The following is a 13,878-nucleotide window of genomic DNA, read 5'->3' on the forward strand; positions in this document are numbered from 1 at the left end:
AAGAACTAGAGTTATAATATGCACAGGTCATACTGGAAACCTTAATGGGACACGTCACCCTCTCATCAGGAGAACAAAGGAAAGGGCAGAATGTGTGGCCACTGCCCGGAGAGCGGCTGGTGCTGGCCTCGGCCGGGGAGCGGGCGGCCGCGGGCGGGGCTGCTGGCTGTGCTTGAGGAGTCTGCTCTGCCTCTTGCTTTAGGACCTGAAAGCAAAGGGCACGGCAGTGATGGTGGCTCCTGGAGGCAGACACAGACACTTCCCACAGGCCGTCCTCCTAGGTAGCTGCCACAGCTCAGAGCCGGCGTGACTCAGTGGCCTCAGCATCATCTGGACAGGAGTGTAGAAAGGATTTCAAACTGCTGTCTTGCCTTTGCAAAAGCTGGAGTGGTTCCACAAGAAATGGACTCAAGAACACATGTGCCCAACTATTAGAAAAGCGGAAGGTCAGAGAAGTTCCAAACCGGCTTTCAAGGCACTGGCGCCCAGGATGTGGCCTTGCTCCCTGCAGGCTCTGCTCGCAGCCCCATTACCCGGCACTGCCCCGGCCAGATGGATTTATTACCACCTCCTCACTCCCTGATCCTACTGTTCCCCCCCCAACCACCTCCCCCTCCGTCACATTTAAATCCTGCTCTTCCTTCGAGGACCAATTCAAGCCCCACTTTACTCAGAATTTAAACCACACCATAATTGCATTCCATTGTTTTTGTGCCTGGACAATTTATCTCCCTCACCCAGATGGCAAGTTTTCTGACAAAAACCTCTCCTTGTAATTCTAGGGTGAACCCAGTCACACAGGGCCTTCACTGCCTTCTGGGCCCCTTTCCCTCTATTCCCACTGCTCCCTGGCCTTCCGCCGCTGGTCAATCTGTCAGTGATTGGCTCGGAGCCAGAGGTGAATTAAAGCAGACCCGTGAGACTCATCGTCCTGGGGCTTGTGCTGCAGCTACTGGTAAGACATCCTCTTTCTCTAGGAATTGCTAAACTAACAGATGCTGCTGGGGACCTCTATTGCCAACTTTTGGATGCTGGTCTGAGAATAAAGCCACACAGAGAGCAGAGCCAGGAGACAGCAGGGTCCTGAAGGCTTTCTTTGAGGCTCTGGATTGTAACTGCCCTAGACACGAGCACTTTCGCAGTGATGAGGGCCGACAACCTCCCTCCTTGCTGCTGGCTGCTTGCTTCCCACTGAAAGAATGCTAATGCCCCTCCCAGCATTTACTGTGGGCCCCGGGCAGGCACAAAAGAAGTATCTGTTGACTTGCTGACAGTTTATTTACAGCTATGTCTAGGGCGGTTAAGCGGAATAATTTTTTCATTAAAAAATTGCTATTGTGGTAAAATACACCTAACGTTCACCATTTTAATCATTTTTAAATTTACGTGGAGTTCAGTGGCATTGAGTCATTCAGACTGCTGTGCAACCATCACCACTGCTTCCAGAACTTTTTCATCCTCGCAATCAGAAACTCCGTCCCCGTTAAACACGAACTCCCAATTCTTCCCTCTCCAAGCCCTGGTAACCATTATTTCACTTGGTCTCTGAATTTGACTATTCTGGGTACTTCACATAAGTGAAATCATACAGTATTTGTTACTTTTGTGACTGGATTATCTCACTTAGCATAATGTCCTCAGGAATAATCCATATTGTACGATGTGTCAGAATCTGCTAGCTTGTTAAGGCTGACTGGTACTCCATGTATGTATACAGCACATTTTGTTTATCCATTCACTCGGGTTGTTTCTACTTTTTGGCTGTTGTGAATCACGCTGCTGTGAACACAGGTGTACAAATATCTGTTCAAGTCCCAGCTTTCCGTTCCTCTGGGCCTATACCCAGAATTGGAATTGCTGGGTCATAGGATAATTGTTTAACTTTTTTTTTTTTCTGACAGAGATCAGCCCTGAGCTAACATCTGCTGCCAATCCTCCTTTTTTTGCTGAGAGAGATTGGCCCTGAGCTAACATCATGCCCATCTTCCTCTGCTTTATATGTGGAGTGTCGCCACAGCATGGCTTGATGAGTGGTAGGTAGGTCCGCACCGGGGATCCGAACTGGCAAATCCCAGGCCACCAAAGCAGACCGCATGAACCCAATAGCTATGCCACTGGGCTGGCACCAGTGCTATTTAACTTTTTAAGGAACCGTCCCACTGTTTTCCACAACGGCTGCACCATTCTACATTCTCACCGACAGTTGTTATTTTCTGCTTTTTGGAAAATATTTAGTTTAAAGATAAGACTGGGGTAATGCTGGGAAGAGAACTTATGTCATTAGCCCGTCTAGATAAGAAGGAAACTGTTGAGTTAACGCCACATTACAGCTAGGAGCCCTGGCCGGCATAGTTCTCCTTGGGCTCTTGTGACAGCACACTTCTTCATGAACTCCCACTCTACTGAACACTCACAGGGTGGGCCACACCCCACTATCGGGGTGGAGACGCCTGCTCTGGACGGGAGAGGGGAGAGCCGGACACATTCTGACCTGTGGACGACCAGTTTCCTCACACCCCCATGGCAACCCATTTTGTTTCCAACAAGAATGAATTTGCCTTTTTATCTATCCCAGGATGCTCTTACACGTACGGTGGACCTGCAACACCGTCCCACATGCACGGTGTGCTCCCAGTTAGATCCGTCGGCAGCTGCTGCCTCTTTACATGACCCCCTTCCCCGGCTTCCCCTGACTGCGGGCAACTTTTCCGCTTGACTCCTTAGGAAAAGATGGAGGGCATGTGAAACACGAGATCCAGGACAGACTGCCATCTTGTAAAGGCTTTATTTCCTACTTCATCATCGTCTCATACAGACTCCGAGGCACCATCCTTTGTTTCAATTTGGTATCTTCGTGACTTTTTGCAGTTTTTCCTTAAACAAGAAAATTTTGAGTAAACACTGTATATTGCCAGTTAATCTTTTAACAATAATTTAAAAATGCCGTTGCTGTTGTATCATCAATGCAAGAGGACAATCAAAGTACAGTATGAGGGAATTCACAAGGTACTACATTGTGACAGACGACTCACACGTGGCGATGGTGAGACCACAGCAGCAGTATGTACATGCACCCAAGTGCTTCGAACCCGAAGACGTGCAGGTTGCGCAGAGCGTGTGGATTTTACAGCGCATCTGGTAAGCCCGGCTGAGGACTCTGTACCTTTGCAAAAATGCTGACGAGCGTCCCCTTCAGGATATAGGACATCTGTCTTGTCTACTGGCTTCATGGCTTTTTCACTACAAAAAGTTCACTGAATCAGACAGTCTGAAGCACTTCAAAAATTCTTAAAAAGTAAGAACGCTGACAAAATAAAATTAACTTAAAACACTCAAATTCAACGTGGAAATAAACCAAACTCATAAGTAACAGTGCAAATTTAACAGAGAGGCAGTCAGTACTGAGAGCAAGGGTGTTCAGAATCTCTTAAAATGTACATCTTTAAAACTTTTATTTTTTAAATCTATTTATATCTTATTTACCTTTTTTTGTTTAATATACTGTGTGTAAAAAAGATGGAGACAAAAATAGTTTTCTGAGCTATGAAAAAAATTAAGTTATTACAGGCACATTTACTGTTTCATTCTAGAAACATCTCAGGTTCACAGGTTGAACATTCAGCAGCTGTGTGTGTTTTTAAAAACATTCTTTGACCTTGGGGAAACGAGATCTCTTCTTTTGGGTGGAGTTTGGTTGATGCCGATGGTGTGATTATGCAAATTACAGTGAATTATTCCAGGATAATCCGTGCAAACTTGCATCCTCACGGGTGGAGCTTCTCCCAGGGCGGCTCCCCATCGCCGAGCTCCTCTACGGAATTGGGTTCTCCGGGCGACTGAGCCAGTGAGGCCGTGGGGGGATGTGGGGCCCAGCGGGACGGAGGGCGGCGGTGTGCTGGTCTCTCGGGCCTGGAGAAGCAGGGCTCTAGGGTTGGGGCTAGTGCGGAACAAGGTAGTTCCTTCAGAGCCGAGAAAGAGAAAGACAACGTTACTCAGAGCAACAGCACCTCCCAGGGTGATTTCCCACAAACACGCTTCTCAACAGATTCAAGCTAAACATAGCAGACAAGGGGCAACTCCTGAGTGCTCATTTATGTTTTGCTCATGGAGAATAACTTAAAATAGTATGTAAAGAATTCAGCATGAATGATCAGTGATGACAGTAATGGGAAGATATCAAATCATAATCAAAAGATGGCAATGCTGTGAGATGGGTGTTGACAGAGCACCTTCAGAATTGAGCTGGAGCATACGGCAGGCAGCTTGCACAGGCCACGTGTCGTATTCCCACCCAGTGGATCCCACCATCTCGGCCCTCTTGAAGGATCTATTTGCCTACGGTGACTGGTCCTAGGAAGCCAGCCTCCCTGTGCCTTGGCCTGTTGGGGGCCCATGAAGAGACCTATGAATTTCATCCAGCTGTTCTAGCAGCAAGACTCACCTTGAAACACTCGGCTACTGTTTATTTCAAATTGACTGGCAGTGGTTAAACGAACTCCCACTACAAGGAAAAAAGGCTGCAGGCAGGGATTTTAATCTAGGTCCAGTTTTATTTAATGACTCTTCCTTGTAGCAGCATTTTAACACGCAGAGTCAGAGCGCACTTGTGCTTTTGTGTTATGGGCATCCCACACCTTCTAAGAACAGACCATGCGAGACACACTCAACTGTGGTGCAAATCGGCTGTAACGCTTACTCAAGGGCCACTGCTACTGTTTTGGTTCTAAAGAATGTTGAGCTACTTGTCCTTAGTCTGCACAGGAGGAAACAAGGACGCCCCAAGTTGGAATTTGCTGGCACACAGAAATGTGACAAGCCTGTGGCATGAGGAATCAGTGAGTTCTACAGGGTGGAGCCAGCCCGTCTGCCCAAATGATCCTCCAACAACGAAAAGGTGAGATGGTACACCACGCGATGAGGAGTGACGCAGCACAAAGCTCCCCGAGCATCAGGAAGTAAGTCGGAGGACAGAAAGAGATGTGACAAGCAGCTGCGAGACCAGAGGAGGAACGTTGAGTCAGCAGAGCAGAGAAGCGGAGGCGGGAAGAGAGAGTGGCTACGTCAATGGGCGATGTGAGGAGGGAGAAGATGGAAGGCGGAACACACTGGAGCACGCACTGACGCTGTGCTTCCAGAAGAATGATGGAGTGAGGCAGTTTCCCGGCCTCCCCGAAGGCTCAGCAGAAGAGGAGCATCAGCCGTGGAGACCACTTCTTCAGGTTCCCTGCCTCCTCTGCCGCTGGCACTTTATATGACAAGGGGACGCTTGAGTCAGCAAAGCACTTATGCTAATGGAACCATGACAACCAGAAACCCCTCACCTGTGAAGACAGTGTCAGCTGAAACAGCTGACACGCAAATTAACCAGCCAGGGGCGAGCTGTGCTGACCTCACCTCTGCCAGTGCAGGAGGGGACCCACGGTTTGGGAGATCTGCTCCAGTTTTGTGTCATTTTGTGTCTCTGCTCTCAGTAGTAGGAGAGCTGTGCGTGTGTGTGTACTGCTTGTGTTGTATATGAGTGTGTATTGTGGCTGTGTGTTTGTGTGTGTCAAGTGTGTACTGTAATGTGTATTTTTTTTTTGCTGTGTATGAGTGCATATTGTGGACGTGTATGTTTGTGCTGTGGATGAGTACGTATTGTTGTGTGTGTGTTTGTGTACGTGTGTATTATTTGTGTTGTGTATGAGTGTGTATTGTGGATGTGTGTTGTATGTGTGTCATGTGTGTATTGTATGTGTGTATTGTTTGTGCTGTGTATGAGTGTATATTGTGGATGTGTGTTGTATGTGTGTCATGTGTGTACTGTATGCGTGTATTGTTTGTGCTGTGTATGAGTGCGTATTGTGGATGTGTGTGTTGTGTGTGCGTGTGTGTACTGTATGCGTGTATTGTCTGTGCTGTGTCTGAGTGTGTATTGTGGATGTGTGTTGTGTGTGCATGTGTATACTGTATGTATGTATTGTTTGTGCTGTGTATGAATGTCTATTGTGGATGTGTGTTGTATGTGTGTCATGTGTGTATTGTATGTGTGTATTGTCTGTGCTGTGTATGAGTGTGTATTGTGGATGTGTGTTGTGTGCGCGTGTGTACTGTCTGCGTGTATTGTCTGTGCTGTGTCTGAGTGTGTACTGTGGATGTGTGTTGTGTGTGCGTGTGTGCACTGTATGCGTGTATTGTCTGTGCTGTGTCTGAGTGTGTATTGTGGATGTGTGTGTTGTGTGCGCGTGTGTGTACTGTATGCGTGTATTGCCTGTGCTGTGTCTGAGTGTGTATTGTGGATGTGTGTGTTGTGTGCGCGTGTGTGTACTGTATGCGTGTATCGTCTGTGCTGTGTCTGAGTGTGTATTGTGGATGTGTGTTGTGTGTGCGTGTGTGTACTGTCTGCGTGTATTGTCTGTGCTGTGTCTGAGTGTGTATTGTGGATGTGTGTGTTGTGTGTGCGTGTGTGTACTGTATGTGTGTATTGTCTGTGCTGTGTCTGAGTGTGTATTGTGGATGTGTGTGTATGTGCATGTGTATACTGTATGTATGTATTGTTTGTGCTGTGTATGAGTGTCTATTGTGGATGTGTGTTGTATGTGTGTCATGTGTGTATTGTATGTGTGTATTGTCTGTGCTGTGTCTGAGTGTGTATTGTGGATGTGTGTGTTGTGTGCGCGTGTGTGTACTGTCTGCGTGTATTGTCTGTGCTGTGTCTGAGTGTGTATTGTGGATGTGTGTGTTGTGTGTGCGTGTGTGTACTGTATGCGTGTATTGTTTGTGCTGTGTATGAGTGTGTATTGTGGATGTGTGTGTTGTGTGCGCGTGTGTGTACTGTATGCGTGTATTGTTTGTGCTGTGTCTGAGTGTGTATTGTGGATGTGTGTGTTGTATGTGTGTCGTGTGTACTGTATGCGTCTATTGTCTGTGCTGTGTCTGAGTGTGTATTGTGGATGTGTGTGTTGTATGTGTGTCGTGTGTACTGTATGCGTGTATTGTCTGTGCTGTGTCTGTATTGTGGATGTGTGTGTTGTGTGCGCGTGTGTGTACTGTATGCGTGTATTGTCTGTGCTGTGTGAGTGTGTATTGTGGATGTGTGTTGTGTGTGCGTGTGTATACTGTATGCGTGTATTGTCTGTGCTGTGTGAGTGTATATTGTGGATGTGTATTGTGTGTGCGTACTGTATGAGTGTATTGTTTGTGCTGTGTGAGTGTGTATTGTGGATGTGTGTAGTGCGTGTGTACCATGTATTGGTAAGGTTGCTGCTCTAAGGTTTTCTCGACACCACCAGAGCCCGTTTGCCCCCAGCTGATGCTCAACCAGAATGGGCTTTTGACTGGACAGCTCTGCGCCACCTCTTCACTAGCGTCTGTCTGTGAGCTCCTCCAGGAGGAGATGTCGTGTGACCATGAGTTCATGGGAATGAGCTTTTGCCTTAGTACCACACCAGCACACGTAAGCAAACGATGCTGTCCTTTCCCGAGAAGCCACTGCAATGGGCCATGTGGCATCTTACCCTTGGAGCAAGCACCCTTGAGTCTTTGAGAGCCAACTGTACTGTGTATTTAGCACATGGAGTTAAGTCCAGTGGATGAGGTGGGTGGGAGACTGTATCTTTGATCAAAAACAAAGCGGGCATTTTGTCACGTGCCTCCACTCAGGCCCTGAAGGAATTCCGCGGGAATATTTTTGGAGCAGGGACAGCTTTGTTGTTTATTCAATCAGCAAATATTTATGGAGCACTTACTATGTCACCTCTGGTGATCACTCGGGAGGACAAGATCCATTTGGATGTATTCCTTCTGGGGTGGTTGTTGAGAAAAGGCGAAGAGCCTGCCCGCATCATGGTCACACCTCATTACAGCAGATGGCCGTGCACGAGTGCCCTCAAAATACCCGTGAGCAGGTGCAGACCAACTGGGAGACGCTGGGCTCAAAAGACCCCCACAGGCCAGACCTCCGTGCCGGAGACAATCCCCTCTCCAGCCAAAACTCCCTTAATCCTCTGAAAGCGTACTGGCTGCAAACTGCACAGGAGAGCGGAAATCTCAGCAGCATCTCTGGAACCTAGGAGCCTCTTTGCGCTGAGCAGTTGATACTCGAGAGAGGCAAGAGGGAAGGTCCAGCCTGCCAACCTGGCCCTGAAGACGGACCCCAGCCAGCGCGGGCAGTGGTCTCTACGGGACACATCTATCTGGATGATTTGGCCTTGCTCCTGAGTATCGGGTGCCAACCCTGAGTTACACAAACGACTTCTCCAGACAGCTTGGAAAGAAGGAAGAAAGCACTTACGGCATGAGGCAGGCAGGGCTAGAGTCCCCAGGGGGCAGTTAGTAAGACAGTTTGGTTCTGGACAGAACAGACAGAGAAAGAAAGAAAAACAAGGAGGTTGGAAAGTATTTTTAAAAAGAAGAACAGTAAAGGTTTAACCTCAACAAACCCGGCGGCAGCTCCAGGGACAGCCATCAAGAGAAACACAAGGCCCTCAGAAGCGGGGCGTGCACGCCGGGCACACGGCCTGTCCTCCGTGTCAGCCCAGGGCCAGGAGGGACCCTCACCACGGACCAGCAGGGACCTCTCCCTTCCACCCACTGTTCTTCCCTGCACTGCCTTTGGCATTTGACACTTCAAACACCGTTGGTGCATGAAGAGTGGAAGTCACATAACTGTTGTATTTGAAACAGAGCTCATCAAGCAGCCGGTTTGTTTTAGTCACAGTGATCAAGCGACTGCTACTCATACTAAAAATTTCCCCTCACATTTTCCACTTTGACATGAGAGGGAAGAAGAGCATTACATTTCCAGATCATTCTCTTTCTCTTCACACCAGAACTCCTTCTCACAGCTTCTCAGCGTCACTGAATTGGTGTTACGGCTTCAGGAGAAAAAGAGCAGCAAGTAGCTTGTGGGGCGGGAGTGAGAGGAGAAAGGGAGACCTGCTGCTGTGCACATCCCTGGCACAGAGATGTCCACGACACCCCTGCGTCTAGCTGTCCGAGTGGACCTTCAGGGAGAGTCCACAGCAGGCAGCACAGAGCAGGGGGGCAATCAGAATTACTTCTGGTGATTTGGCTGAAAACCCAGAACTCCGACCTCATTTATGCAGTAACAGCAAGGGGAAGGGCTCTGCAATGGGCCTAACATAGTAAGTCAATTCAGATAAGGAATATTCCACTGGAATCCAGAGCAAACAAAATTCCAACAGACAGGAACAAAGAGGCCCTGCCAGTGAGTGCTCCACGCAGGTTCTGCATCCCTGAAGCCATGCTGTGCTCCCTTCCAATTGGCCAGCCATCTCTTTTGGTAGCAAACACACGGAGAGAGAAGAAAATCTAAACAGACCCTCCACAGAGAACCAGAGGGGCGGGATGTGGGGGGTAGCTTTATACTGATAAAACCATTTTCATGCCTTATAGCTGTGATTCAGTCATTAAACCATTTTCTTCATATTATAATAGCTTGCTTGGAGCATTCACTGTTAGTAACTTAAATCGTTTTTTGATTCCTAAAAATTAATTTCTATTTAGTGTCTAATATAAGTGGACACCACACACACAGCCAGTGAATGCTTTGGGACAAAGCCCGAATTTCAGCTGATCCCTCCAGAGCCCGAAGAAGGGGAAGCACTCACAGAAACAGACCCTCCACAGCAGTGAGCCTCTCACCTGAGGGCCCTGGAGGGACAGGGTAACAGAAGCCCACAGGAGACAACATTTGTCACTTGATAAGCCTCAACCAGCAGCATCCGTCTTCCCAGAGCATGTAAACGACTTGAACGTGTAGGCCACATACCATCAATATTAGATGGAACCATATGGCCTTGCCAATTCTGTAGGCCACTGGCCATTTCACATGGTTTAACCTATTTCAGATTTAAATTCTATGTTTTGAGTTAAACATTCCCTGAGGGGTGAGACTGGGAACCCGACCACCATTTTGCTCCTGTGGGAAACGTGAGGCAGAAGGTAGATCAGCTGACACAGGGAACACACCTTCCTCCCTCCTCACCCACGAAGCTGGTGCTCCTGGGCCATGGCGAGAAAGCAGTGGGGCAGCCCAGGGACCATTTCTCTCCTCGTCCCCCAACCCTCACCAACTGCTGGCGCTGCCCAGCCTGGAGAATGCTCATGGTGTCTAATTCCACTGCTGGGGAGCTTGTCAATCCGGGCTACTGATGGGTCAGGCCTCACCCCCTAGTCTACACGCAGGATCACTCACCCGACAGTGTCTGACGGAGGGCTGGGAAACGTGTCCTTCAGCACCCCGTGAACTGCGAGGCCGGTGTCACCACTGTTTCACCCCCAGCATTATCATCAGTATTGTTTTATTTTGCACATTCTTGAAGTGGAAATAGGAACTGTTTTTTGAAGTGCTGCGATCCTAGCATGTGAATACGCATCAGAACAGAATTCACGGTTGCCCGATTTCTGAATGTGACAGGGGATGTGATAACTGTATAATAATGACGTGATAGTACGTGTGGTCTTACGCAATGTGATAGCATGATGTATAAGGGGGATAATGATAATCATCACATTGTATGAAGGCCATCCATTTGTCTCACCGGGTTTTATTGCTAGGGGGATTCATGGACACAGAGAGGTACGTGATTTGTGAGACATAAGACTACTGTTCTGGACTGAAGCCAATACTGGCATCCAGGTGTTGTGGTTCCTGATGAGAGACACTCTAGTAGCCATGCTGTCAAATCCTCTCCAGCACCTCTCGTGTGATCACATAGAAAGATCTGGAGCATGCAGAAAGCCCTGACATCTCCCATACGTCACACACACACACACACACACATTCACAGGACACAAATTCATACAGAAAGAGGGCAAATTATGACCCCAAGTGAAAAGCTCAGATAAACAGACAAACATCAATCACTTAGACCAGAGAAGAGAACCGGAATCAAACCATGAGCTATTTCTTACAGAAAACTTCATTTTATTGTCCTTTGACTGACTGAGGACAATAAAATAAAGTTTTCTTTAAGAAGTAGCTCAGGGTTTGTGTTTCTGCCTATTCCATTCTCCCGTAAACCCTGTATTTCCCTAACTCACAAGAACCTATTATGGACAAGGATTCTTGAAATCAAATGACCTGGTACAACCCCAGGTTCAAACATGTCTTCCCGACTTTTCAGCGGAAGAGCTGGTAGGGTGAGAGTGTGGAATACTCAGCCTGCCTTACCTCAATGGACCCTGATTCGGCTTTGACTGCTTCTCCCATGTGGCTGTCGCTGTTAAGACTTGGGTGGCCATGAGGGGCCTGCCTCCTCTCCTCCTTTAAGGCATGCTCCAACAGCTTCTTGTTGAGGATCCGGGCTACATTCTCCGTGAGCGTGTAGCCAGGGGGAGCAGATAAGTCCTGCCTCACAGGTGTGCCCTCTCCCCCTTCCTCCCTACATGTCTCTGAGCCAACCCCAATGGGGCTGGGAGATTGTCCCCGGGAACTAGGGCTGGTTTCCTGGCCCAGGCCCAGCTCCGGCCGGGGTTCTGCCGAGCAAGACCGACTCCCGGCCCGCATCCCCTTCTGGAAGGGGTCCTGCACCACAGGGCTGTGGTCGATGATGTTGAAGAGGCTGGAGAGGCCATCATTGATGGCGGTGTGCACAGGACTCTCCCTTGTGGTGGTGGAGCGGGCCCAAGCTGACTCGCTGCACCCCTTCTGGGCCAGCCCTGGGGAGGTCCTATTATTTGGCTGGTCAGCTTTGGGGAGAGGCTTCCTCTGCAGCTTGGGAGACCCGTACTTGGGGGAGCAGCATGTGCGTTCAAACTTGGCCTGCACCTTCTCGATGGCAGGGGCCACCTGCCTGCTCCTAAGGCCGCGGGAAGGAGACGACGCGGGCGTGGCACCACCCCCCGCCTTTGGTGTGAGACACTTGTGGGGGCTGCTGGTGACGGCACTGCCACGCAGGGCTTCAGTCTGCAGGCCAACGCTGATGGTCTGGATGGTCTGTGTCCCCGTGGTCCGGGACCCATTGGTCTGACAGGCCATGTCCCTGACCAGAGGCTCAGTGGGACCAGAGCAGATGGCATTCCTGACGGAGAAGGCCACCTCCTTCATGTCATCACTCATGTTCTTGGACATCTCCAGGCTGTGCAGTGGGGAGGCAAAACCCAGGGGGGTGCAGAGGGTGCTATCGAGGGGGCGGAGCCCTCCCTCCACATAGTCTCGGGGGTGTCTGGAGGAGGCACCAGGCCACCTGCCAAGCATGTGTTCTGAGGAAACCCCCTTTGTGTCTCCCGTGCCCCCTCTGGCTCTGCTTGTGGAAAACGGGCATTCGGGCTCCGGCCGGCCCTGGACCTCGCCACCCGCCACCACAATGCTGTCCATCCTGCGGACCGCGGGCGGGCTGTGCAGCACCCGCACCCCAGAGGGCTCGGCCCGGACGTGGCTCCGCAAGGGCTGCTTCTGGCAGTGCTCTGGGCTGGTCATGGTGTCTGTGGTCATGGTGATGCTTGTGGTGAGGTACCAGGAGGAGTCAGGGATAGGCTCGGCGCCGGCCTCGCTCCCCACCCGCCCTGCCTCGGTCCTATCTGCCCAGGGGTCTAGGGGCCTCTCGTCCCAGCTCTTGCTGTTGAACTCCTCGATGTACTTCAGGTCGTCAGGAGACAGGGGCGGAGTGACATCCTCCTTGCTACTGGCAGCGGGCAGGCCTTTCTCTGGCAGGAAGGGAGAGACGTCCATCAGGCGCTGGAACTCAGACATGGAGGACACAGACACTGCCCTGGAAAGCGAGAGAAAAGACAGCATCAGCTGCCTGTGCATCAGCCAGGGAGCCCACTGATTTGGCCCCTGACCTGGCGCAGCACGTGAGTCCTGCCTGCACAGGAAGCACCTGTTGTCTAATGGTCTCCACCTGAATGGTTAGAACACTTTCCAGCGGCCTGATGTTCTCCACTCCCCAGCTGACCCTGCAGATGTTTGATGGATCTTTATGATGGCTCTGGAATTGTTCCAGGGGCCTTGTAACAGTCAGAACTCAATACAGCCAATCCTCAGATACTGTGGGAGCAAGTGGAAGGTGGGTCTGCAGGGCAGACAGAGCCAAGCTCCACCCACTTTGGAGTGGTTCCAGTTTAGCCCGTGGATGCTGCGCAGGAAGAAGGGAAACTACAGGAATCCTGGCCTCTCCATCTACTGACGAGTGCCTTCAGTTCCAAACCTGCTGGGAGACTCCTGGCTTCCAGGCATTATGGCAGGTGCTCACGCTACAGACATGAACGCACCACAGTCCCGACCCCAAACCAGCCACCGGTACTGGGGAAGCGAGATATGCCAACAAAAGTACCACCACCTCAAGTCTTTCTCACCCTTGGCCTCATCCTCCACTGGCCTAAAATACTAACAACATCCAAAGGCCAAACAAAAGACGTAGAAGAGAGGGAGGGGAAGATGTAAGCAAGTTAGCAAATAATTCCGAAATGCCATTTCAAACAGAAACTCCATCTGGCCCTGCCAAACCCACCACCAGGGCTCAGTGCCCTCGCTCCCTCTCCGCTCCCTCCTTTACAGCTCAGCCTCTTTTTGCTCCTGCTCCTTCTGTACTCCTGGACAAGACGCACAAGCACAACAGGAGAGTGAAAACAGGTGAGCTAAAGCAACAGCCAGTTTAGGGGGAGCTGCTGCCTGATGGGTGTGGATTCGGTGTAGATGCCTGAATACATTAGCACTTTAACTCAACATATTTCGACTTGACATGAATTTACTGATGGCCTCCTGTAGGCCTGGGCAGCACGGTGTGAGGGGCTGGGGATTCCAACATGCTAAGACGGGAAGTTGCTGGAGTGCCTGGGCAGCTTGTCAACGCACCCAGGGCTAAGAAGTGGTGGCCAGGAAGGAGGCTTGGGACCGGCCATGCCTGCCAGCTCAGGTCCTGGACACTCTGG

General features: G+C 50.1%; 1 protein-coding gene across 16 annotated transcripts in view; it reads right to left on the reverse strand.

Annotated features, from left to right (window-relative positions):
* Positions 1-2,766: 2,766 nt before the first annotated feature.
* The window catches only part of MTCL1 (microtubule crosslinking factor 1), a 142,247-nt gene continuing 131,135 nt past the window's right edge, over positions 2,767-13,878 (reverse strand). For 11 of the 16 annotated variants that reach the window (XM_070629484.1, XM_070629487.1, XM_070629490.1 and 8 more), the window contains 2 exons: positions 11,177-12,716; positions 2,767-3,959 (listed from right to left, as the gene is read on the reverse strand). In XM_070629484.1, coding sequence (XP_070485585.1) covers positions 3,765-3,959; positions 11,177-12,716 — 1,735 coding nt within the window. In that variant the 3' untranslated portion in view covers positions 2,767-3,764. Of the gene's footprint in view, positions 3,960-8,272; positions 8,330-11,176; positions 12,717-13,878 lie in introns of all 16 variants that reach the window. The other 5 variants (XM_070629493.1, XM_070629483.1, XM_070629486.1 and 2 more) reach the window with 1 other exon arrangement.

This window comes from Equus przewalskii, chromosome 7 (assembly GCF_037783145.1).
Source record: "Equus przewalskii isolate Varuska chromosome 7, EquPr2, whole genome shotgun sequence".
Lineage (NCBI taxonomy): Eukaryota > Metazoa > Chordata > Mammalia > Perissodactyla > Equidae > Equus > Equus przewalskii.